General features: G+C 39.7%; 1 protein-coding gene across 13 annotated transcripts in view; it reads left to right on the top strand.

The window, feature by feature from the left end:
* The window catches only part of NAV3 (neuron navigator 3), an 837,776-nt gene extending 822,568 nt beyond the window's left edge, over positions 1-15,208 (top strand). For 6 of the 13 annotated variants that reach the window (XM_073651888.1, XM_073651886.1, XM_073651887.1 and 3 more), the window contains one exon: positions 12,635-15,204. In XM_073651888.1, the coding sequence (XP_073507989.1) occupies positions 12,635-12,754 (120 nt within the window). In that variant the 3' untranslated portion in view covers positions 12,755-15,204. Of the gene's footprint in view, positions 1-12,634 lie in introns of all 13 variants that reach the window. The other 7 variants (XM_073651889.1, XM_073651883.1, XM_073651890.1 and 4 more) reach the window with 3 other exon arrangements.
* Positions 15,209-24,094: the final 8,886 nt, after the last annotated feature.

The following is a 24,094-nucleotide window of genomic DNA, read 5'->3' as shown; positions in this document are numbered from 1 at the left end:
TTTGAAAAATTGGTGTTGTGACTAAACAAAAATGAGAAAAATAGAATTGAAAGAATATAATATCTAATATTTCATAGAAAATCTTTCAAAGCTTTTGCTTTTTCCTGACTGGAGTTCTGAATAAGAGGTATTATGTATCCAATCCATGTAAAGCATCGATTAGTAAATGTGTCCAAGCCAAATATCCTTTCATTAGAATAAAAATAACTTTATACCAGTTTGATCTTTCCTGTGCAAACATGGAACTAGCAAGCACTTGGTGTAACAATATGGAAACTATACCACCACTGCAAAAACAAAGAAACCTTATCATATGAAGATGAGAAATATTATTATTATTATTTATTTTTCATTTTTTTTACAAGAGTACCCTTTGGTTGTACTCCATAGAGAAATCGAGTAATTATAAATGACATGTATATTATATTGAAGGAATCAATTTTAAACAGGTTGTGCAATATTTACAATTTTTATTTGTTAGGAGATTTTACCAAAACTTAGGATGTTATCTCATGAATGATTTTTAGACCAAAACTCCTGAAAAAGCAGTGAATTGCTAATGTTTCTAATGGGCAACAAAAAGGATTATTTTCATCCCCCCTCTGGCAGCTGACAATGTAGTCCCCTCCTACTTTCCTGCAGAAATTGTATTCAGAGGATCAGTTTCCTTCCCACTTTGACACCTGAGAACATAGTCCCGTCCTATTTTTCTGCAGAAGGAGTCTACTCAGCAATACTACTATGCTACTGCAGATACTCCACTCCCTGTCCTGCTTTGTCGGGAAGAAGCAATTTCTATTGGCTCTCCGCTATGGTCAGAGGGTGACTCTGTAGCCCCCTGGCTACGGAAAAAGTGTCTGATCATCCGTGTCCCCCTGCATTCAGCTGATTAGTTGGACAGACACATTACTGTTTAGTTTGAACTCCAGATGATGCTGTATTGTGTAAGATAATGTCATAACTCATAACTTTTCATTAGATCATATTTTTTTCACTATGCAAATGGAGAAAATGTAATCTTTTATGTTCTATATAATGAAAGCTTAAAAGTAGGCGGACCCTCTAAGATTGTTCTGCTGCTGGGTTCACTAATTTATGGGGGAACATGACAACAATTGTTTTTTCACTGCAGGGTTACTACAGGGTAAATATAATTTCAATAAATCCAGCTAATCCATGATGGGCCTCTCTTTATTAAAGGAATTGTCCGATGATGTCAATTTTTAGTTGGCAGGCATAGATGTTTTCAAAATAACAATTGGAGGCAAAATGCAATGGAGGTCTGTGCTGGCTTTGAAAGTGATGTATCCGATCTTCGGGTGTCAATATCACTGCTGCAACCTTTGATTGGCTGTTTGGATGCTTCTTTGATGATGTTCTCTTCTAGACACCCAAGCTATGGTGATGCAGACCTTTGTTGTTGCTCTTCTGTTCACCTAGCCGCTACCGCCATTGACAGAATTCAGTAGTCCTGATGACATCCAGACACCGCAGACATCTATTCTCAAGTCACGTTTCTAATTTTGAAAATATCCATGCCTACAAATAATTGTTTTTCAGCATCAGACAACCCCTTTAATTCATAACTTCATAATTTCGGGAGTTTCTATTCCAAACAGCCCATTTAAATGAAAACGCATGAATGTGTATAATACTGATCCCATTAATATTTGTCATTAATGGTTGCATTTAATTTTACCAGCATATTATGCAAAGCTTCAGATTTCCGTGCTGAATGCAATAATGTAAAGCTTAAATGAATGCACTTTAGGATCAGACCACTTCCATGCTGTATAGTAGGTATTTCTATATTTTCTACTATGGGAAATAACCGCTGAGGGACAGCAGATGGCAGTGCTGGATATTTCTTTCTAATGATGCATTTTGCATGTGTTCTTTAATACAAGTGCATTGTTTTCCTCAATAAATTGGGCATTTTCTAAAAAAAAAAAATTCTGAACTACATCATCTAGCATGTTCCACCAAGGATTCCTCTATCTAATTGAAATGATAGTTTTATTCCAGATGCCTGGCTCTGATTGTATTATCATTGTTCATGTGAACGGTTTTATCTCCTTCAATAGAGAAAAATACCCATGCAGCTCCTTTGAAGGGATAATGCATTATCAACAGTCACATGGGTGTCCTAGATTTGAATCTAGAACAGCCAGCATGCGATCAGAACGGCTTTGATTTTTCTTTATAAATTCAGTGCACTGTGTATTGGAATCCTATGAAAGACTCATGTGAAAGTTTGACAGGTTCAGTAGGGCATAATACTTTACATGGCTGAATGAGATTGACAAGTGCAGCACTACATCCCCCTCTTACCTAATATTAACATCTAATCACTCATACGAAACATAAAAGCATGGAAAGATACATTGTTTAAGATGAAATCAATTTCTTTTCCTGTTACTCATCCCATGTGCATTGATCTACAATTTCTGCAATGCTCAGAATCATGATTGAAAATGTCTTTCTAGTCATATATTGTATGTCATGTTCCTTTTGGTCGTATGTCCCATTGAAAACCTTGCATCTGCTTCCTCCATCAATGGCTGCATAGATGTTTAGCATTGCATGCATTTGAAATCCTCTAGAGAGATGAAGAGATGTGGGCTCTAGAGATATGAAGAAATATAGGCTCTAGAGACATGAAGAGATATAGGCTCTAGAGACATGAAGAGCTATAGGCTCTAGAAATATGAAGAGATATAGGCTCTGGAGATATGAAGCTATCTAGGCTCTAGAAATATGAAGCTATCTAGGCTCTAGAGACATGAAAAGATATAGGCTGTAGAGATATGAAGAGATATAGGCTCTAGAAATATGAAGATATCTAGGCTCTAGAGACATGAAGAGATATAGGCTCTAGAAATATAAAGATATCTAGGCTCTAGAAATATGAAGATATCTAGGCTCTAGAAATATGAAGATATCTAGGCTCTAGAAATATGAAGATATCTAGGGTCTAGAGACATGAAGAGATATGGGTTCTAGAAATATGAAGATATCTAGGTTCTAGAAATATGAAGATATCTAGGCTCTAGAAATATGAAGAGATATAGGCTCTAGAAATATGAAGATATCTAGGCTCTAGCGATATGAAGAGATATAAGCTCTAGAGATATGAAGAGATCTAGGCTCTAGAAATATGAAGATATCTAGGCTCTAAAGATATGAAGAGATATAGGCTCTAGAGATATGAAGAGATACAGGCTCAATCCAAGTACAAAATTCAATGTATTATAGGCAATGTTTCTGTACATCAGGGGTCCACAACTTGTGGCTTTTGAGAAACATGTGTCCTGTGGGCCCATGATGTGTGGTTCATGGCTGTCACCAGGTCTAGCGAACAGCTATGGAAACATTGTCTGCAGATGGAGACTTTTGTGATAAGCCCTGAAAAGAAGAGCAGATCTGGATGAGCCTCTACTGGCATTAGTATAGGATGATACTATCAGTTAGAGAGATGCTTGAAGCTGAATGCAGTACTGTGGTGTAAATGCTTGATGTAAGGATACCAAAGGAGGGTAAGGTGGGCACACATGGATGTAAGTATCCTGCCTATAAGGTAGGGGGCACAAGGTCTCAGTGTCTGTGGGGAAGGTTTGGCTGTCATTCTACTAGTAATAAGGGGATCTGGGTATCACTACAGTGGGGAAAAAGGTCAGATATGGGTCAAGACCATCTGTCAGAGCTGCATGTGGCCCTCAATGTAAAAAAGGTGGTGACCACTGCTGTACATATTAGACTCAGTTCATCATTTGCAGTTTTTTTTTGTTAAGCCACTATTTCTTGGTACTTTATTTTTTCATGGGCCGAAGAACTAACAGGCAGGTGTTTGCTAACTACCTGCCTGCTGTGCCCAGAGCCGATCTCTGCCGGCTCAGTGTGGTCACAGACCGCTCATGCCCGCAATTCTGCAACTTTTTCGCTCTGCTTTGTTGTTGGGGCTTTAACTGCCGATGTCATGCTGATTGACAGCCGGCTTCCTGCTGCATAACTGTGGGGACCTTGCTGTCAGTATGAAATTGAAAGAGCAGCTCAGAAGAGGAAGAGCCGCTCTGTTGAAGTGAAGCAGTAGAATTGTCAGCAGGAGCAGTCTGTGATCGCTCTGAGCTGGCATCGGGGCGGAATAGGCAGGTAGGTAGCAACTACCTGCCTGTCAGTTCTTAGCCCCATGAAAATCAGTTTTAAATTGGAGATACATAATGGGAATTTGTCGTCTGAAAATGGCCTATTGTTTACATCAGGTTTTCATGTTAAATGTGTTTTGTAAATTTTTTGGTATTATTTTTTATTTTTCATATCACTACATTAAATAAAAAAAAATTCACAATTTTCACCCTGGTCATGATGCCTACTATGAGACTACTACTCTCTGTTCGGCACATGGACATTATCAGTAGTAAACGTAGACCCTACTGAAATGTACAGATGTAGCCAAGTACTCCTTAAGGCCACGTTCTCACGTTCAGTGTTTGGACAGTATTTTGGTCAGCCATTATTGGCTTACAAATACTGATGTAAAATACTGACCAAACAGTGGACGTGTGAATGTGGCCTAACACATGGTGTCCATCTTTTTATAAAGTCACAAAGTTATGTTCTGCTATGTTTTGTGCCGGTCTGAAGAGACAGACACAGTCAATGGCTCCATGGGAGATTCTGTCTAAATCTTGTTTTTCAGGGATTCAGATGGAAGCCTCAAGGCTCATTTCATACACATAGTGTGAATAGGGCATAAGAACTATACTGGGATATATTTTAATTATTTTTTTTAAATGTTGCTGTAATCTGTATCTAGTATATGAGAGAAAAATTTTGTTGGGAATTTCTTTTAAGAAGCTATTTTGATTTAAATTCATCCAAGTTGTCATAAAAGTCTTAAAGTGAAGGTGCACCCGATAACACCGGAGGTTTTTTTAAAATATATTTTTATTGTGACTGTAGCACTGTTTTCCATTACAGGACTATGCCGATGAATATAGGGGAGAATTTATAATTCCCAGCACACCAGTTTTCTAGTGTCAAGAAGTTACAATATGTGGCACAAGTAGTATTTGTGCACAAATTTGTGGGGTGGGATAAAGGGACATGTCCTACCACCTCCCAACAAATATTCTATAATTTAGGACATAAAACTCTCATACATTCTTTCTGAAATCTCATAGCTGGCACTGTTTTATTTTTCCAGTGGATGGGTATCCTAAACAAGCACCACATTTATTAACAAGTGTAGGCATTTGTACGGATTTTGGTGCACCTTACTCCAGTGGCTTGAAGGACAGCAAATGCCTTGGCAAATCTCCACTATAGTTTTAGAATAAAACACTCTAGCTGCTGCTGCCTCTAGAAGGAGCTTAGTAGCTTTCTTCATACTGTTATGCATTTAAAGAGGTTGTCCACTACTCAAGAGGTATGGGTTTTTCTTTTTTACATCAGGTAATATAGTATTTAAAGAAGGGATTGTCAGAGACATGGACAACCCATTTAGCTCAATGATAAAACATTGTTATTATGTAAATATGTATTTTGTAGGAGATAAAAAAAGGAGCTCCAACCACTATAAATATTAAGAAATGGATCAGTACAGAATTGTTGAGCTAAAATTACATGATGATAAAAGATGGATATTCACTTTTAAGACCCATCAGTGTACATATATAATAAAAAAGTAGGGCAGGACTCACTTGGACTCATTTATGAAAACGAGTGTCCTAGAAAAATGACAGTAGGAGTCTTGTTTCTGTAGACACATCATCATTCCACTCTAGTGTTCATGCGTAAGCCCCACTGAGTGTAGATTAATATTATTCCTATACATACTATTACCCTACTGAAGGAGTGGATAAAATGATAAAGACTAAAACTGTAATTTTTCTCTGTATTGATCTAGCTATAGACTAAAGCGGAATATTACCTTTTGTAATACCTTGTACTGTATGCCCCTCACCTTCATATTAATAGAGTGCCAGCCTCTGCTCCCTCTATGCAGTATCAGCTCTTGTGACCCCCATAATGTGCCAGTTGCTGTAGACCACATTTTCCTTAAATAGTGCAAACCAAAATTTCCAACTTCACACCATTACAAGCCACAATTCCCCAAACAGGGTCAACCACAGCATCTTCAAGTAACAGTCCCCCCCCTCACAAAAAAAAGATGCAAAAACGATTCCACGTTTAGTAAGACCAATAAATAGCATTTACGCAGTACCATTCATTTCTACATAGTCAACTGTATGCAAGATAAGACATGCCTAAACCCAGTATTAAACCCACAGCTATATTTCTACAGTAGTTTAATATTATGGCCCAAGTTTAATAAGTTACTAAATATGTTAAAGATGTTGTCCACTACTTTAAAATTCAGTGGGGGTGTGACACCAGATACCCCCGTCGATCAGCTGTTCCCGTTGTCAGCGGTGGCCAGAACTGCTCAGTTACAGAGCTGCACAGCTCCATCAACCTCTAGTGGCTGCAGCCAGATATTGTACATCTGCCCCTATTCAAATCAATAGGGGCCAGATGTGCAGTACCCAGTCATGGCACTATTCTGTCGACGGATCTGCCCTGTGCATCTGCGGCCGCCAACACCGAGAACGGTAAATTGGTTGGGGTACTGGGTGTGGCACCCACACTAATCAAACATTGGTGACCTATCCCAAGAATAGATCATCAATTTTAAAGTAGTGGACAATTTCTTTAATTTTCAAGTAAAACTACTACTTCAAGTAAAACTACTTTTAATTTTTTGCAATAAAAATACCAATTTCTCACAATACAAATTAAATACATTATCAAGACTTGCTAGAAAAACCCTTTACAGGATTCAATGCACATAAAAATTAATGGGTGGTGTCACGCCAGGTGTGAGTGCAACACAGAGAGTCAGGCCAGGTGTGAGTGCAACACAGAGGGGAAAGGGAAAGGGAGCCCAGACACTAGGGAAAGGGGGAATAGGTGACCTCCTAAACAGGACTAGCGGCACCCTGTCTCCCCCTAACGTCCCTATACAGCTTCCGCAGCTATCGCCGATCACGTGCCTCGCCCTACTGTCCCTGGCGTAAGGCTAAAGCTAGGGTTGGAAGGAGATGAGCACTAGTCAGTCTCCGCTAGCACTTTAAAGACAAAAGGGGAAGACAACATAGGGAAATACACTGCTCAAAAAAATAAAGGGAACACTTAAAGAACAGAATATAACTCCAAGTAAATCAAACTTCTGTGAAATCAAACTGTCCATTTAGGAAGCAACACTGATTGACAATCAATTTCACATGCTGTTGTGCAAATGGAATAGACAATAGATGGAAATTTTTGCCAATTATCAAGACACCCTCAATAAAGGAGGGGTTCTGCAGGTGGGGACCACAGACCACATCTCAGTACCAATGCTTTCTGGCTGATGTTTTGGTCACTTTTGAATGTTGGTTGTGCTTTTACACTCGTGGTAGCATGAGACGGACTCTATAACCCACAGAAGTTGCTCAGGTAGTGCAGCTCATCCAGAATGGCACATCAATGCGAGCTGTGGCAAGAAGGTTTTCTGTGTCTGTCAATGTAGTGTCCATAGGCTGTAGGCACTACCAGGAGACAGGCCAGTACACAAGGAGACGTAGAGGGGGCCTTAGGAGGGCAACAACCCAGCAGCAGGACCACTACCTCCGCCTTTGTGCAAGGAGGAACAGGAGGAGCACTGCCTGAGCCCTGCAAAATGACCTCCAGCAGGCCACAAATGTGCATGTGTCTGCACAAACGGTTAGAAACCGACTCTATAAGGGTGGAATGAGGGCCCGACGTCCACATATGGGGGTTGTGCTCACAAACCAACACCGTGCAGGACGCTTTACATTTGCCACAGAACACCAGGATTGGCAAAGTCGCCACTGGCGCCCTGTGCACTTCACAGATGAAAGCTGGTTCACACTGAGCACATGTGACAGACGTGGCAGAGTCTGGAGACACCGTGGAGAGTGATCTGCTGCCTGCAACATCCTTCAGCATTACCGGTTTGGCAGTAGGTCAGTAATGGTGTGGGGTGGCATTTCTTTGGAGGGCCGCACAGCCCTCCTTGTGCTCGCCAGAGGTAGCCTGACTGCCATTAGGTACCGAGATGAGATCCTCAGACCCCTTGTGAGACCATAGAATCATAGAATAGAATCATAGAATGGTAGAGTTGGAAGGGACCTCCTGGGTCATCTGGTCCAACCCCCTGCTCAAAGCAGGATTCACTAGATCATCTCAGACAGATGTCTGTCCAGCCTCTGTTTGAAGACGTCCATTGAAGGGGAACTCACCACCTCTCGTGGCAGCCTGTTCCACTCATTAATCACCCTAACTGTCAAAAAGTTTTTTCTAATATCTAATCTGTGTCTCCTCCCATTTAGTTTCATCCCATTGCTTCTAGTCTTTCCTTGTGCAAATGAGAATAAAGATGATCCTTCTACAATGTGACAGCCCTTGACATATTTGTAGACAGCTATTAAGTCTCCTCTCAGTCTTCTTTTTTGCAAGCTAAACATTCCCAAATCCTGCAACCGTTCCTCATAGGACATGGTTTGCAGACCAGTCACCATTCTGGTCGCTCTTCTCTGAACTTGCTCCAGTTTGTCTATGTCTTTTTTAAAATGTGGTGCCCAAAACTGTACACAGTATTCCAGATGAGGTCTGACCAAAGAGGAGTAAAGACCGATAATGACTTCACGTGATCTAGACTGTATGCTTCTGTTAATACATCCCAGAATTGTATTTGCCTTTTTTGCTGCTGCATCACACTGTTGACTCATGTTCAGTCTATGATCTATTAGTATACCTAAGTCTTTTTCACATGTACTGTTGCTTAGCTCTATACCTCCCATTCTGTATATGCTTTTTTCATTTTTATTGCCCAGATGTAGTACTTTGCATTTTTCCCTGTTAAAAAACATTCTGTTGGTTGCTGCCCACTGCTCCAGTTTATTTAGGTCTTTTTGAATCCTCTCTCTCTCTTCTCTAGTATTAGCTATCCCTCCTAGCTTTGTGTCATCAGCAAATTTAATCAGTTTACCCTCAATTCCTTCATCTAAATCATTGATAAAGATGTTGAACAATACAGGTCCCAGGACAGAGCCCTGTGGTACCCCACTTGAGACATTCATCCAGCTGGATGTGAAGCCATTTACAACCACCCTTTGAGTCCGATCACTAAGCCAGTTATGAATCCACCTAACAGTTGCCTGGTCCATTGCATACTTGGTCATTTTCTCAATAAGGATGGTGTGAGATACTTTGTCAAATGCTTTGCTGAAGTCAAGATATACTATATCTACAGCATTTCCCTGATCCACCCAGTCAGTGATTCTGTCATAGAAGGAAATTAAGTTAGTCTGACATGACTTGTTAGTTACAAACCCATGCTGACTCTGGTTAATCACTTCATTCTTATCCATGTACTTACATACATGTTGTTTAATAATTTGTTCAAAGATCTTTCCTGGTATAGAAGTCAGACTCACCGGCCTATAGTTCCCAGGGTCCACCTTCTTCCCCTTTTTGAAGATAGGAACAACATTTGCTCTTCTCCAGTCTTCTGGGACTTCTCCTGTTCTCCAAGAATTTTCAAAGATTATGGAGAGTGGTTCTAAAATTTCTTCTACGATCTCCTTCAGTACTCTGGGGTGTAATTCATCTGGACCTGGAGACTTGAACTCATTTATGTTAGCTAAATATTCCCTCACAATCTTTCTGTTTACAGATAACTTGGATTCCTCTATTCCTTTAAAAGGACAGTGAAGATCAGTTGATGTTACATTTTCTTTCTGAGAGAAAACAGATGCAAAATAGGAATTAAAAAGTTCGGCCTTCTCAACATCCTCTCTTACCATTTCTCCATTTTCATCCTGTAAAAATCCTATAGCATCTTTGACTTTTCTTTTACTTTTGACATACCCCCAAAATCCTTTTTTATTGCTTTTGACATCTCTTGTAAGCCTTAATTCATTGTCAGCTTTAGGTAACCTGATACGTGCCCTGCAGGATCTGCAGACTGCATTATAATCTTCTTTAGATATGCCTCCCTCTTTCCATTTAATAAACATTTCTTTCTTTCTTTTTAGCATGTGTTTAAGTTCTGTGTTCATCCATCCTGGTTTCCTTAAATGCTTCCCATTCTTCCTACTTTTCGGGATTGTTAACGATTGTGCTTTGAGAATCTCATTTTTAAAAATTTCCCATCCTTCCTGGACATTTTTGTCCTTAAGGACATCCAGCCATTGGATCCCTCCTATTCTCTTTCTGAGTCTCTTAAAATCTGCCTTTCTAAAATCTAACCTTGAAGTTTGAGTCTTCACATGTCTTCCTCCTCTAGTTATCCAAAATTCTATAATAGCATGATCGCTGCCTCCTAGGGTCCCAGCCACCTTTACCTCCTCAACCATTTCCTCCCTGTTTATAAGGATTAGATCCAAAGTAGCAGATCCCCTTGTTTTCTCCCCTACCTTTTGGAAGATAAAGTTGTCAGCAAGAGAGGATAAGAATTTGCTTGACCTGTTAGTTTTACTTGAGAGAGATTCCCAACAAATGTCTGGATAGTTGAAATCTCCCATGACCACTACGTCATATTTTTTGGAGAACTTGGTCATTTGATACATAAAGAGTTCATCCATATCTTCAGCTTGCCCAGGTGGCCTGTAGTAAATGCCTACAATGGTGTCCTTTCCGTTGTTCTCTCCTTGTATTCTTACCCAAACAGTTTCCACAGAACTCCCAGTCTCTGAAGCTTCAATCTCTGTGCAGATATACGCTTTTCTAACATACAATGCAACACCTCCTCCTCGTTTATCAAGTCTGTTTCTTGCAAATAAGTTGTATCCTTTTAGCCTTTTATTCCAATCATGTGTATCGTTCCACCAAGTTTCAGTGATTCCAATGACATCATATTCCTTTTCCTGCATTAGTAGTTCCAATTCTCCTTGTTTGTTGCCCATGCTTTGTGCATTTGTATAAAAACATTTTAGTTTGTGATTGGTTTCTCTTCCTCCCATATTTTTATTATTTAAATTGTTTTGTCTTTGTTCTTCCTTTCCACTTCCAGTAGCAGAGATCTCAATAGTATTTGTCAGCTGTATGGCTTTTTCTGGCCTTTTGCCTCCCTTCCCACATTGTTCTAGTTTAAAGCTCTTCTGATGAGTGTAGCAAGGCGACTTCCAAATACATGTTTTCCAGTCTTCGTAAGGTGCACCCCATCTCTAGCAAGTAGTCCATCGTATAGGTCATATGCTGGTGCTGTTGGCCATGGGTTCCTCCTAATGCAGGACAATGCCAGACCTCATGTGGCTCGAGTGTGTCAGCAGTTCCTGCAAGATGAAGGCATTGAAGCTATGGACTGGCCCGCCCATTCCCCAGACCTGAATCCGATTGAGCACATCTGGGACATCATGTCTCGCTCCATGCACCAACGTCACGTTGCACAACAGACTGTCCAGGAGTTGGCGGATGCTTTAGTCCAGGTCTGAAAGGAGATTCCACAGGAGACCATCCGCAATCTCATGAGGAGCATGCCCAGGCTTTGTAGGGTCATACAGGCACGTGGAGGCCACACACAATACTGAGCCTCATTTTGACTTGTTTTAAGGACATTACATCAAAGTTGGATCAGCCTGTAGTGTGTTTTTCCACTTTAATTTTGGGGGTGACTCCAAATCCAGGCCTCCATTGGTTAATAAATTTGATTTCCATTGATGATTTTTGTGTGATTTTGTTGTCAGCACATTCAACTTTGTACAGAACAAAGTATTCAATGAGAATATTTCATGTATGCAGATCTAGGATGTGTTATTTGAGTGTTCCCTTTATTTTTTTGAGCAGTGTAATAACTTAGCTTTAGAAGAACTCTAACAGGGCACATGGCCTCAAGACTCCAAAGAGGACGTGATGCTGCTTCAGCCAAGTTCCAAGTAGAAATGAGTATAACCGGCGACGCCCACCTAGACACACCAGGTATATATATACCCAGACTAAAAGGAGGTAGTAGCTGGGTCCTAAACACAGCCTCCTATCTAGGCAGTTGTCTGCATTGCCAAATGTGGAGACCTACTGCAAACCACTACAGGGCGACTGTCTGTCACCTCTGACACACCCGTGACAAAATTGAATATTCTGTACTTCATGTTAATCTTTTCCAATATTTCACTGTCACACTACAATATATTAAACATAAATTATTAATCCTGAAAACCATACAAGTCTCATTTTAACCTTGTCCTTTGGACTTGTATTTCTACTATAGAGAATAACAAAGCTTAAGAATGAAAGCACATTTATCTGGTCCTTTGTTGCATTAGGTGGTGTAAATGCCTAATAAATCATTATTAATTAACATGCTGCATCAAGTTTATTAATATTAAGAAGACTGGAAGTGCTGCTCATCTTTTCATAGATGAATAATCTCTCAACTAAGATGGATTGTTGTAGCAAGCCGGACGGACGATGCCTTTGTTCTATCCTTGTTGCTGTTTTATATAACACTTGTTGATTGATTAAGAAAATAAGTCTTCATGTCAATAGGTTACTGCCTAATGAAAGAACCGTTTTATGGTGTAAAATACCCATTCTGCATGCTTGGAGTAATCTATTATTTTCTTATTAACAGATGAGCATGCTAATGCGTCTTCAAGAAGCAGCCAATTTCTCAAGTGGACAAAGCTGTGACAGTGATGGCGCAAGCCACCACAATGAAGGTCTAGATCCATCTGTCGAGTCAACCCTCTAAGAAGTCACCTCTAGATGGTGTGTTGGTATAGAAAGCAGTTTGGTCCAGTAGATCACTGCCATTGCAGAAGCAGCACAATTCAACACGCATACCAGAATAATGTGCTGGTAGGCAGGTGACTTGGCTCTGACATTAAGTGAGGTGAAGAAATGGAAATGGATAGCTTGAATTTGCTTCTCTTCAAGGTATTTGAATATGAATGGAGCAATAGGAATCTCTATTAGTCAACTGGAAAAGGCCCAAGATAGAGGGCAAACAAGCAGATTGCACATTTGTTAGCCAAACTGGAATGGTTTCGTTTTTTTTTTTTGCAAGGTTTACAGCACAGATGTTTATGTATATTGTGTGTTCTTGACATTATGTATCACTTGTGCAGTGGTTTTAACCCACTTCAAATCTCTGATGTAAGACATTGTGCCGGCCACATGACTACATTGGTGAGATTGTTGTGTACTGCCTCCATACTAGATGATGTTCCTCAGAAAAGCACAAAATGTATTTGTGCAACTAGAAGAAAATCTACTGTGATATACTGGATAAGTGCCAATTGTAAATCTGAACTGCCATGCTCACAATTCTGAATTCCCCTGCGTTGAGTCACTTGCTTCAAATTGTCCTCTTCGCAGCTAGGGTGTTTTTGTAACCACCTGCTGCCCACTTAAAAGATTTTATACAAATTACTAAGGCTTCCCCTGGAGATGCTTTCATGTGAGCATTGTGAGCGAAGAATGAAGGACAGGAAAGAAAAAAGAATATAAAGTCATATGGTGCTGTCTCATTGCCTTAAAATGTATCTTAATAGTCTTATAGTCAGAGTTCAGAATTCGCTGAAGCATCCTACAGTGTTTCCGCTACCCATTAACTTTGAAATATTATTTAGTGCAGAGTCCTGCGTTCTTTCTATAAATGAGAACTGGTAATGACTGCACGCTCTGATCTTGTCTTAATCTCAGAAATACAGGTGAACAGTAGCACATGTCTACCATAAAAAAGTGGAACAGGTGGTTTGAAAACCTTCAAGTATAGTTTTTTTTCTTTTGTTTAGAGAGACATTTTGGATGATCTCCCAGCAGAGCTGGGTCACGCGATGAAGCATGAGCACAATTGGATTTTTTTTTTTGCCCCCTCCTGTGTCTTATATTCTAAGCATGTTTGAGTTACTCCTGTTTCAATTTGGGTTCTCAAAGTCAAGTAAGACTGAAGCGGTGTAGAATTTTTAATATAATTGGGTTGGTTTTGCACAGTGTTTCGGGTGGGAGATGTATATAGATATCATGACAATAACAATGCCTTGCACCATGCAAACAAGACAAGTTTGTACTTTTATTTGTTGGTGTGTGTTTCATGACTTAATACTTATGTTGCAAACAAATCTACAATGCAACTGTTGAGGCTGTTTTTATTTCCAGTGTGCTTATCCTGTACTTATACTATACAGGAGATACAATGCTACATCGGCATGTTATAAAAAAATAAACTATTTTGGAGCCAATACATTACAAGGAATTAGCAGACTTAGAACAGATTGCATTAGATCTGATTCATGGTACAACGAGAAATGCAATGAAGCAACACAATAAAAGACGTAATTACATAAGGGCTATGGCATTGTGTAGAAAACATACAACAGGAGCTACCTTCAATATCGTAACTGGTGCTACACAACACTCGTGGCCACCATTTGGTCATCTACTGTAATTCTTCTACAAGAACTCAGCTATACAGCTCTTTTCTAAGGCAAGCTTACCTACACGGTGCTATTGGCCCATTGTACAATCCGAATTATGGCGTGCATGTGCAAACTCCACATTAATCTAATATATAGAAAGACAAGATATACACCTACCGGCTCCATATGTCTTGTCTCAGTCATGTCACCTGGATAAGACTGCAAATCTTTTCCTGATGTCTCTGACATGCACATCGGGCAGAACCATAGATAGAACTTCCTGCAATACATCTCAGTGAGTACACGTCGTTTACAACGAAGAAGAACAATGTTTGTGAAACATTTGTCTGTATACATTTTATATTTTGTACATTTTTGATGTAACATATCATGTAAATAGACAGAAGCAGTGAAACAATTCATCTGAAAAGTTTTGTAGTCTTTGTAAAGCCCTTACAATACGTTTTGGTGTAATCAGAATCGATTGAATGATGTATTTTCTATAAGTTGATTGTTCTCCTAGCCTGTAAACCAGCTTGCATCTATTTTTTTGCAGATGTGCGCAGTGTAACTGTCTAAATTATTACTTTGACATTAAAGTGGAATTATTTATTGAATTGTACACATTGTCTTTTTTTCCATGCTAAAGAAAAAAAGACTGCCTCTCCTATTAAGAGGTCCTTCTTGAGAAACCTATCCCTAGTCATAACTGGATTCCAATGGAGAAAAATATGTACCTGACCATATAAAATGCTATAGAGGAATTTGTCATCTAAATACTAATTTTAATAATAATAATAATAATAATAATAATTTCAGAATAGGATATAATATTAAGAAATTATTTTATCAATAATTACTCTGTATTAAAGAAAATCTCCGGGGCTCCTTAACCCCCTAAATTAAATGTTTAATGTGGCAATTACTTATCATTTTTTTCCTCATTAAAGCTTTAATAAAAAGTACCTATCTCCAGTTTTATTTGAAATACCAATATCTCCCAAATGATAAAAGTGGTGTCTAAATATGAGTCATTAAAGAAAAAATTGCCGCATACCACTTTGTGAACGACCTGACTCTTTTCATGAGTTGAATAGTACACTGTAAAAACAGGAGATTTTGCAAGCAATCACAGGATCTTTAAGGTACCGTCACACTTAGCGACGCTACAGCGATCCCGACAACGATACGACCTGGCAGGGATCGTTGCTGCGTCGCTATGTGGTCGCTGGTGAGATGTCAAACAGTCAGATCTTCCCAACGACGCAGCAACAATGCGGCGACCCGTAGCGACCTGCATAACGATGCCGGTGGTCGTTGGGACCCTGTCAGATAGCAGCTACTCTGACGATTCAGACCTCGTTGAGGGACGACTTCTCAGTTCTGAGTCACCAACAAGGTCGTTGGTAAGGTGTCAAACACACCGATGCATGCTACCCAGCGGGACCTCAACAATCAAAGAAATGTCCAGACCATTCCGACACGACCAGCGATCTCACAGCAGGGGCCTGGTCGCTGCTACGTGTCAAACGTAGCGAGATCGCTGCTGAGGTCGCTGTCGCGTCACAGAACTTGTGACTCAGCAGCGATTTCGCTAGCGATCTCGCTTAGTGTGACGGGGGCTTTAGACTCTGGCTGAAGACCATTATTGCACAGTCACCAATGTGTGAACATTTTGGGCCTGCAGGGCTCACACATCCTGGAAATTCACAGATCACAGCTTTGTCCTAATGGCAAAAATTTACGAAAACTGCCAAGCAGCAAGTCAAAGGAAGATGAAAAAAATAGCAGGTAATCAAGGCTTATAAATACTGACTTACATACATATCATTTGCAAGTTCACAACCAGATAGTCAATTGAACAGGAATGTGTCATCCAAAAAATGACCTATTGTTTACATAAGATTTTTATGTTAATTGTATTTTTTTAAATGTATGATAACACTCTTAACATTTACTGCATATCTATTTGTCTTGGAATTATATTGGAAGCCTTGCAATATTAGGCTATGTGCCCACGATGCAGAAATGCTCCGGATTTTTCCTGAGCGTTTCTGCATCTCCCCTGGCAGAAAAAACGCATGCGGATTGTACATGCGGATTGTACATGCGTTTTTCCTGCCAGGGACATGCGGATGTGAAGCGTTCTTCACAAGCATTTCCGCATGTGGGTTGACAAGCGCTTTCCAAGCGATTTTAGCATCACTTGGAAAGTGCTTGTCAACTTGGTCACACTATATAAATCCATGCAAACGGCATGGATTTATATAGTGTGACCCGAGAGAATGTAAAAAAAAAAAAATCTATACTTACCTTCCGATGGCCCCCGGAGTCTTGCTTCACTGTCCTGGCTGCCGGCAGATCGCGGTACACTGAAGGACCTGCCGACGTCAGCATCGCGTGACCCGTCACATGACTATGACGTCAGCGCAGGTCCTTCAGTCCATCGCGATCTGCCGGCAAGTGAAGACAAGGAGATCGGGGGCCGTCAGAAGGTAAATATAACATTTATTTTTATTTTATTCTTTTTTTCACAGGTTCTATGGTACCCTGGTCCGGAGGAGAGTCTCCTCTCCTCCACACCCGGGTACCATCCACACACTGGAACGCATGGAATGCGCATCTACATATACAGTGATGCAGAATCCATGCATTCCAATGCAAGTCAATGGCAGCGAAAACACAGCGCTTCAGCAAAATAATTGGTAGTGCTGCGTTTTTTTCCGCAATGATAATCCGCAGCGGAAATTTCCGCAGCATGTGCACAGCACATGCGGATTATCATTGGGGAACATGGCAAGCCTTCTACCATGCATTTTTTAAGCTTTTCTGCAGCGTTTTTGCCGCTGCGGAAACGCTTAAAAAACGCATCATGGACACACAGCCTAAGATGACTTTTCAGCCGTCTCATTGTTATCAGGCTGTGTGCCCACGATGCGTTTTTTAAGCGTTTCCGCAGCGGCAAAAACGCTGCAGAAACGCTTAAATAATGCATGGTAGAGTGTCTGCCATGTTCCCCAATGATAATCCGCATGTGCTGTGCACATGCTGCGGAAATTTCCGCTGCGGATTATCATTGCGGAAAAAAACGTAGCACTACCAATTATTTTGCGGAAGTGCTGCGTTTTCGCCGCCATTAACTTGCATTAGAACGCATGGATTCGGCTTCACTAGATAAGCACATGCGGAATACATGCGTTCAATGTGCGGATGGTACCCAGGTCTAGAGGAGAGGAGACTCTCCTCCGGACCCGGGTACCATAGAAAACTGTAAAAAAAAGAATAAAATAAAAAATATATGTTATATTTACCTTCTGGCGGCCCCCGGTGCGCTCGTCCTCTCATGCTGGCAGATCGCGATGGACTGGAGGACCTGCGCTGACGTCATAGTCATGTGACGGGTCACGCAATGCTGACGTCGGCAGGTCCTTCAGTGTACCACGATCTGCCGGCATGAGAGGACGAGAGTGAAGCAAGACTGCGGGGGCCATCAGAAGGTAAGTATAGAATTTTTATTTTTAAACATTCTCTACGGTCACACTATATAAATCCATGCTGTTTGTATGGATTTATATAGTGTGACCAAGTTGACAAGCACTTTCCAAGTGATGCTAAAATCGCTTGGAAAGCGCTTGTCAACCCGCATGCGGAAATGCAAGTGAGGAACGCTTCACTTCCGCATGTCCCTGGCAGGAAAAATGCATGTACAATCCGCATGTACAATCCGCATGTACAATCCGCATATACAATCCGCATGCGTTTTTTTCTGCCAGGGAGATGCAGAAATGCTCAGTAAAAATCCGGAGCATTTCTGCATCGTGGGCACATAGCCTAACACAGGATTATGATGACAGGTAATCTATTCACTGTGAATAAAATAGGATCCAACATTCCTATAGCTGAAGGTTACATCTCACCTCCTCCAACTTACTTCACATTGGCCTTTGCCCAGAGTACAGCCTAAAAGCTCTCCTTCAGGAAGTCAGTGGGTCAAAGCCAATCTATTGCTGTCTACGTCCATGTGGCTGCTTAAAAGAACAAGTAGTATGAGTCTAGCATAAGTTTTAGTGGCCAGTGTGAAAATTGCAATATTTTTTATAGTTTTGTTTTTTTGTTTGTTTGTTTTTTAAATGGGTTGTCTGTTACTCTAATATTAATGGCATATCCTTATGTTAGGTCATAAATATAGGCTTGGTGGTAGTGCAACATGAGGTACTCCCACCGATCATCTTTTCCCTATGCTGCTGGTATCCAGATGTGATCAGTTGTGGAGCTGCACACCACAAGTCTGTCATTTGCATAATGGTGCAGCCAGGTACTGCATATCCGCTCCTATTCAAATGAATAGGGGTGGATCTGAAATACGCCTCTGGGGCTGCTCCACAGCTAAACAGTTTCAGCTGTCGGCACCGGCAACAGCTGATTGATGGGGATATTGGGTGTCGCACCTTCACCAAGTTGGTATTGATGACTTATCCTAAGGATAGGCCATCAATATTAAAGTACTGGATGACCTATTTAATATAGATGATAGAAAATGTTCAAAAATATCAAAATTAAATGAAATCCCTTGAACATAAAAACCTGCTTTAAAAGGCTTGCAACATGACCAAGGATAAATCTCAAGCCAAAAAATTATGGACTGACACTGTATTGGGGCATATGAGTTCTCGTGCAGAATTAAACTATTTGCATCATTAAAAAAGAAATACACACCTAACAGGATTCAGGCTGCTTTTTACTGGAACCAAATCCTGTTAAAATGAGACAGACCACAAATCTTTCTAGCTCTATTTTCATGTCACAGTTTTTTAAATGGATGATCAGGCTACAAACATTGTCTTGTAGACACATAGTACTGCAGAGGACCTGTCTATACAAGATTGTGTGCTATTACTTATCAAAGCTATTAGCAAGTTGGATTTTTGCTTTGGATGCACTTGGGCAGTAAAATATTGCTTGCTTTCTTTCGATAGAAAGTTTATCTTTGGGCAAAACTGCAACATTAAATGCTTTTAGAGCACAAATCAGTCATTACTGTATGAATTGCTACTGTGTTTCCTAGCCCATAAGCATAGTATTCAAGGTTTGCATTCATATTTGGACACCCTGTTCATAGTAAAATATACAGTCTTCTCTTGTTTACTACTACTTTATAGCTGTAGTGTGTAAAATGTATTTCACCGAATATACAACACATCTAAAATGAATTTGTAGAAAATAGAGGATTCCTACTAAGTAGAAATTGAAAGTCTAAAATCGGAGCGAAAAAAACCATAATTGAAGAGTCAAACATATCAGAGCCAGGCTGGCTGTATACAAAGGGCATATATCATAAGCATATAATACAGTTATATGAAAAAGTTTGGGCACCCCTATTAATCTTAAGCTTAATGTTTTATGAAAAATGGTGTTTTTGCAACAGCTATTTCAGTTTGATATATGTAATAACTGTTGGACACAGTAATGTTTCTGCCTTGAAATGAGGTTTATTGTACTAACAGAAAATGTGCAATCTGCATTCAAACAAAATTTGACAGGTGCATAAGTATGGGCACCCTTATCATTTTCTTGTTTTAAATACTCCTACCTACTTTTACTGACTTACTAAAGCACCTTTTTTGGTTTTGTAACCTCATTGAGCTTTGAACTTCATAGCCAGGTGTATGCAATCATGAGAAAAGCTACTTAAAGTGGCCACTTGCAAGTTGTTCTCCTGTTTGAATCTCCTCTGAAGAGTGGCATCATGGGCTCCTCAAAACAACTGTCAAATGATCTGAAAACAAAGATTGTTCAACATAGTTGTTCAGGGGAAGGATACAAAAAGCTGTCTCAGAGATTTAACCTGTCAGTTTCCACTGTGAGGAACATAGTAAGGAAATGGAAGAACACAGGGACAGTTCTTGTTAAGGCCAGAAGTGGCAGGCCAAGAAAAACATCAGAAAGGCAGAGAAGAAGAATGGTGAGATCAGTCAAGGACAATCCTCAGACCACCTCCAGAGAGCTGCAGCATCAACTTGCTGCAGATGGTGTCACTGTGCATCGGTCAACTATACAACGCACTTTGCACAAGGAGAAGCTGTATTGGAGAGTGCTGCGAAAGAAGCCGTTTCTGCAAGCACGCCACAAACAGAGTCGGCTGAGGTATGCAAAAGCACATTTGGAGAAGCCAATTTCTTTTTGGAAGAAGGTCCTGTGGACTGATGAAACCAAGATTGAGTTGTTTGGTCATACAAAAAGGCATTATGCATGGCGGCAAAAAAACATAGCATTCCAAGAAAAACACTTGCTACCCACAGTAAAATTTGGTGGAGGTTCCATTATGCTTTGGGGCTGTGTGGCCAATGCCGGCACCGAGAATCTTGTTAAAGTTGAGGGACGCATGGATTCCACTCAGTATCAACAGATTCTTGACAATAATGTTCAAGAATCAGTGATAAAGTTGAAGTTACGCAGAGGATGGATCTTTCAGCAAGACAATGATCCAAAACACCGCTCCAAATCTACTCAGGCATTCATGCAGAGGAACAATTACAATGTTCTGGAATGGCCATCCCAGTCCCCAGACCTGAATATCATTGAACATCTGTGGGATCATTTGAAGAGGGCTGTCCATGCTCGACGACCATCAAAGTTAACTGAACTGGAATTGTTTTGTAAAGAGGAATGGTCAAAAATACCTTCATCCAGGATCCAGGAACTCATTAAAAGCTACAGGAAGCGACTAGAGGCTGTTATTTTTGCAAAAGGAGGATCTACTAAATATTAATGTCACTTTTCTAGTGAGGTGCCCATACTTATGCACCTGTCAAATTTTGTTTGAATGCAGATTGCACATTTTCTGTTAGTACAATAAACCTCATTTCAAGGCAGAAACATTACTGTGTCCAACAGTTATTACATATATCAAACTGAAATAGCTGTTGCAAAAACACCATTTTTTATAAAACATTAAGCTTAAGATTAATAGTGGTGCCCAAACTTTTTCATATAACTGTATATACGAAATAACAGAAGAAAATTGTTATATATAAAGGGGTTAACAGACCTCTGAGGAAGCCCGTTCTCCAGGTGATACACTTGTTGGGGTAAAACTTTACGTTATATTATGCTTTGTATGCTCTTTACGTAATATGCTTCTTGGTTTTATATAACATTTTCTGCTGTTTATTTTATATGCTTTTGTTTAACCAGAACTGGTAGAGAAAAACCCCTTCTAAAATGATTGCCAACTTTGCCTCATTGTGTGTCGGATAATTTCCCTATTTAATCTTTTAATGCTGGATTAATTATGACCCTCTGCCATTTGTAGGTAGACAAGCATCTATTTTCCAATGTTGTCAGTGTATGCCGCTACTACCCAATATGGTAGGGCATTACACTATAAAAAATATACTTTATTTTTTATGCATTTGCTTGTAAGTGTATTATCTAATTAAAGTGATAACAAGCAGCCAAATAACTTCAATCATTTACACTCAGTATCTGAATAAATGCATGTCGCTGTAGATGGAAATAAGCTTTGCATTAAAACCTACAATATATGACTAAAGTATTAGCTTGGCGTTAAAGCCTACAATAAATGGCTATAAAGTTTCTTTTAAATGGTTCAAAGAACTTCGGACTTCTCTTAAATAGTGTAGGTTTAGGAAAATGATTACTGCCTGTTTTGCCTGAGGTTCTGAAATAAAATTGCCACAATAACATATATCTTCTCGTTTTCTGCCCGAATATATGACTTCGAAAATTAAGTAATTAAATACATTAAAGTCAAATTGGATCTGACTGTACCTCTCTGCCCTGAGGGCTTGGTTGTAGATAGACCTTTGGCATGATTAAGAAAACTCTTCAGAACATTTAGCAGTAACTAAATTAACTGCAAAGCAAGATGGAGACATCTTAACCAATGAAAACAGTTGAGTTGGAAATAAAATTAGTATCTTAGGTTAACTTTAATAAAAATTCATAGACAAACTAATACATAAAATCCTATATAAGACATAAATCCAATATCTCTACATAAATACACTGGAGATTCTCATTTACTAGGCAAAATACAAATGTACCTGTAAGTCTTGTCGTGTGGTTAGATTTCGACGATTCACCAGGAGGCGTACACCTTGATTTATGCAAAAGAGGCAAGGACTTGGAGTGCTGATCACATTGTCTACTTTACTATGCTATATCAGAAGTGAGTACCGTATATAACATTGTATAGATGATATCATAGCGATTGCAATAAAGATTATTCCAGAAACTGGTACAAAAGTATAGATTAATCTAGCAATTTTATCAGTCTGCAAACAAAACCCTTGCATCTGCGGAAAAATTTTTACTCTTTCACATGGAACAAGCTTCATCATCGGTATGGAGTCTACAAGCACATTAACAAGAACCAGGCTTTTATTTGTATTAGCATTATTTGTATAAGGATAGCCAAAATGGTAAGAAATGCTGATAGCCCTTTCCGTCCTAATACTGTTATATATTCTGTTTATACGGCCTACAAATTAAAATGTCCACCTTAGACATAGCAAATCGATCTGTCACAAATTTGTTGCAAATTTTTTAAAAAACTTCAAATTCCTGAAAACTTTGGAAAGAAGCTAAATTAATAAACACATTATACTTAGCTATCCTAGGTCCTCACATGTCCTTATGCTGCCTCCAGCGTTCCAGTCTTTTTTAGGTTTAACCATCATTAGAGACAGCTTTTTATACACTATTTATTCATTGAACTAATCAGTAAAACAAGTATACAGTAAGTTCCAAATATCACTCCAGTGGTGGCTGTACTCAATCTGTATTTTAGTGTTTAAAAAGGACCTTTTATCAGGGTTTACATGTTAAATAGACCACATCGTGGAATAGTAGCTGCATAGCTGAATAAAATGTGTTTTTTTTATTTTTTAATTTCTCATCTCTGGCTATAATTTATGATAAGGCCAATGGGGTATTAGCAAAGATTTTTCTGTGGGAGCAGGAAAAAAAAAACATGCCTCCAGAAGGTCAGAAGAGCATGCCTTCTCCTATGAGATGTAATAATAGACCGCCCTGCTCTCATCCCTTATCTCTGCAGCTACTGTGCAGTTTACAGTGGGTACAGAAAGTATTCAGATCCCTTTAAATGTTTCACTCTGTTTCATTGCAGCCATTTAGTAAATTCTAAAAAGTTCTTTTTTTTCTCATTAAAGTACACTCTGCACCCCATCTTGACTGAAAAAAACAGAAATGTAGAATTTTTTGCAAATATTAAATTATTAAAAAAAAAACTGAAATATTACATGCTCATAAGTATTCAGACCCTTTGCTCAGTATTGAGTAGAAGCACCCTTATGAGCTAGTAAAGCCATGAGTTTTCTTGGGAATGATGCAGCAAGTTTTTCACACCTGGATTTGGGGATCCTCTGCCATTTTTCCTTGCAGATCCTCTCCAGTTCTGTCAGGTTGGATGGTGAATGTTGGTGGACAGCCATTTTCAGGTCTCTCCAGCGATGCTCAATTGGGTTTAGGTCAGGGCTCTGGCTGGGCCAGTCAAGAATGGTCACAGTTGTTCTGAAGCCATTCCTTTGTTATTTTATCTGTGTGCTTAGGGTCATTGTCTTGTTGGAAGGTGAAACTTCGGCCAAGTCTGAGGTGCAGAGCACTCTGTAAGAGGTTTTCATCCACGA

This window comes from Phyllobates terribilis, unplaced genomic scaffold (assembly GCF_046119375.1).
Source record: "Phyllobates terribilis strain yellow unplaced genomic scaffold, ASM4611937v1 Scaffold_11__3_contigs__length_659146591, whole genome shotgun sequence".
Lineage (NCBI taxonomy): Eukaryota > Metazoa > Chordata > Amphibia > Anura > Dendrobatidae > Phyllobates > Phyllobates terribilis.
Note: the sequence above shows the minus strand (reverse complement) of the source record. Positions and strands in the feature narration are given on the sequence as shown.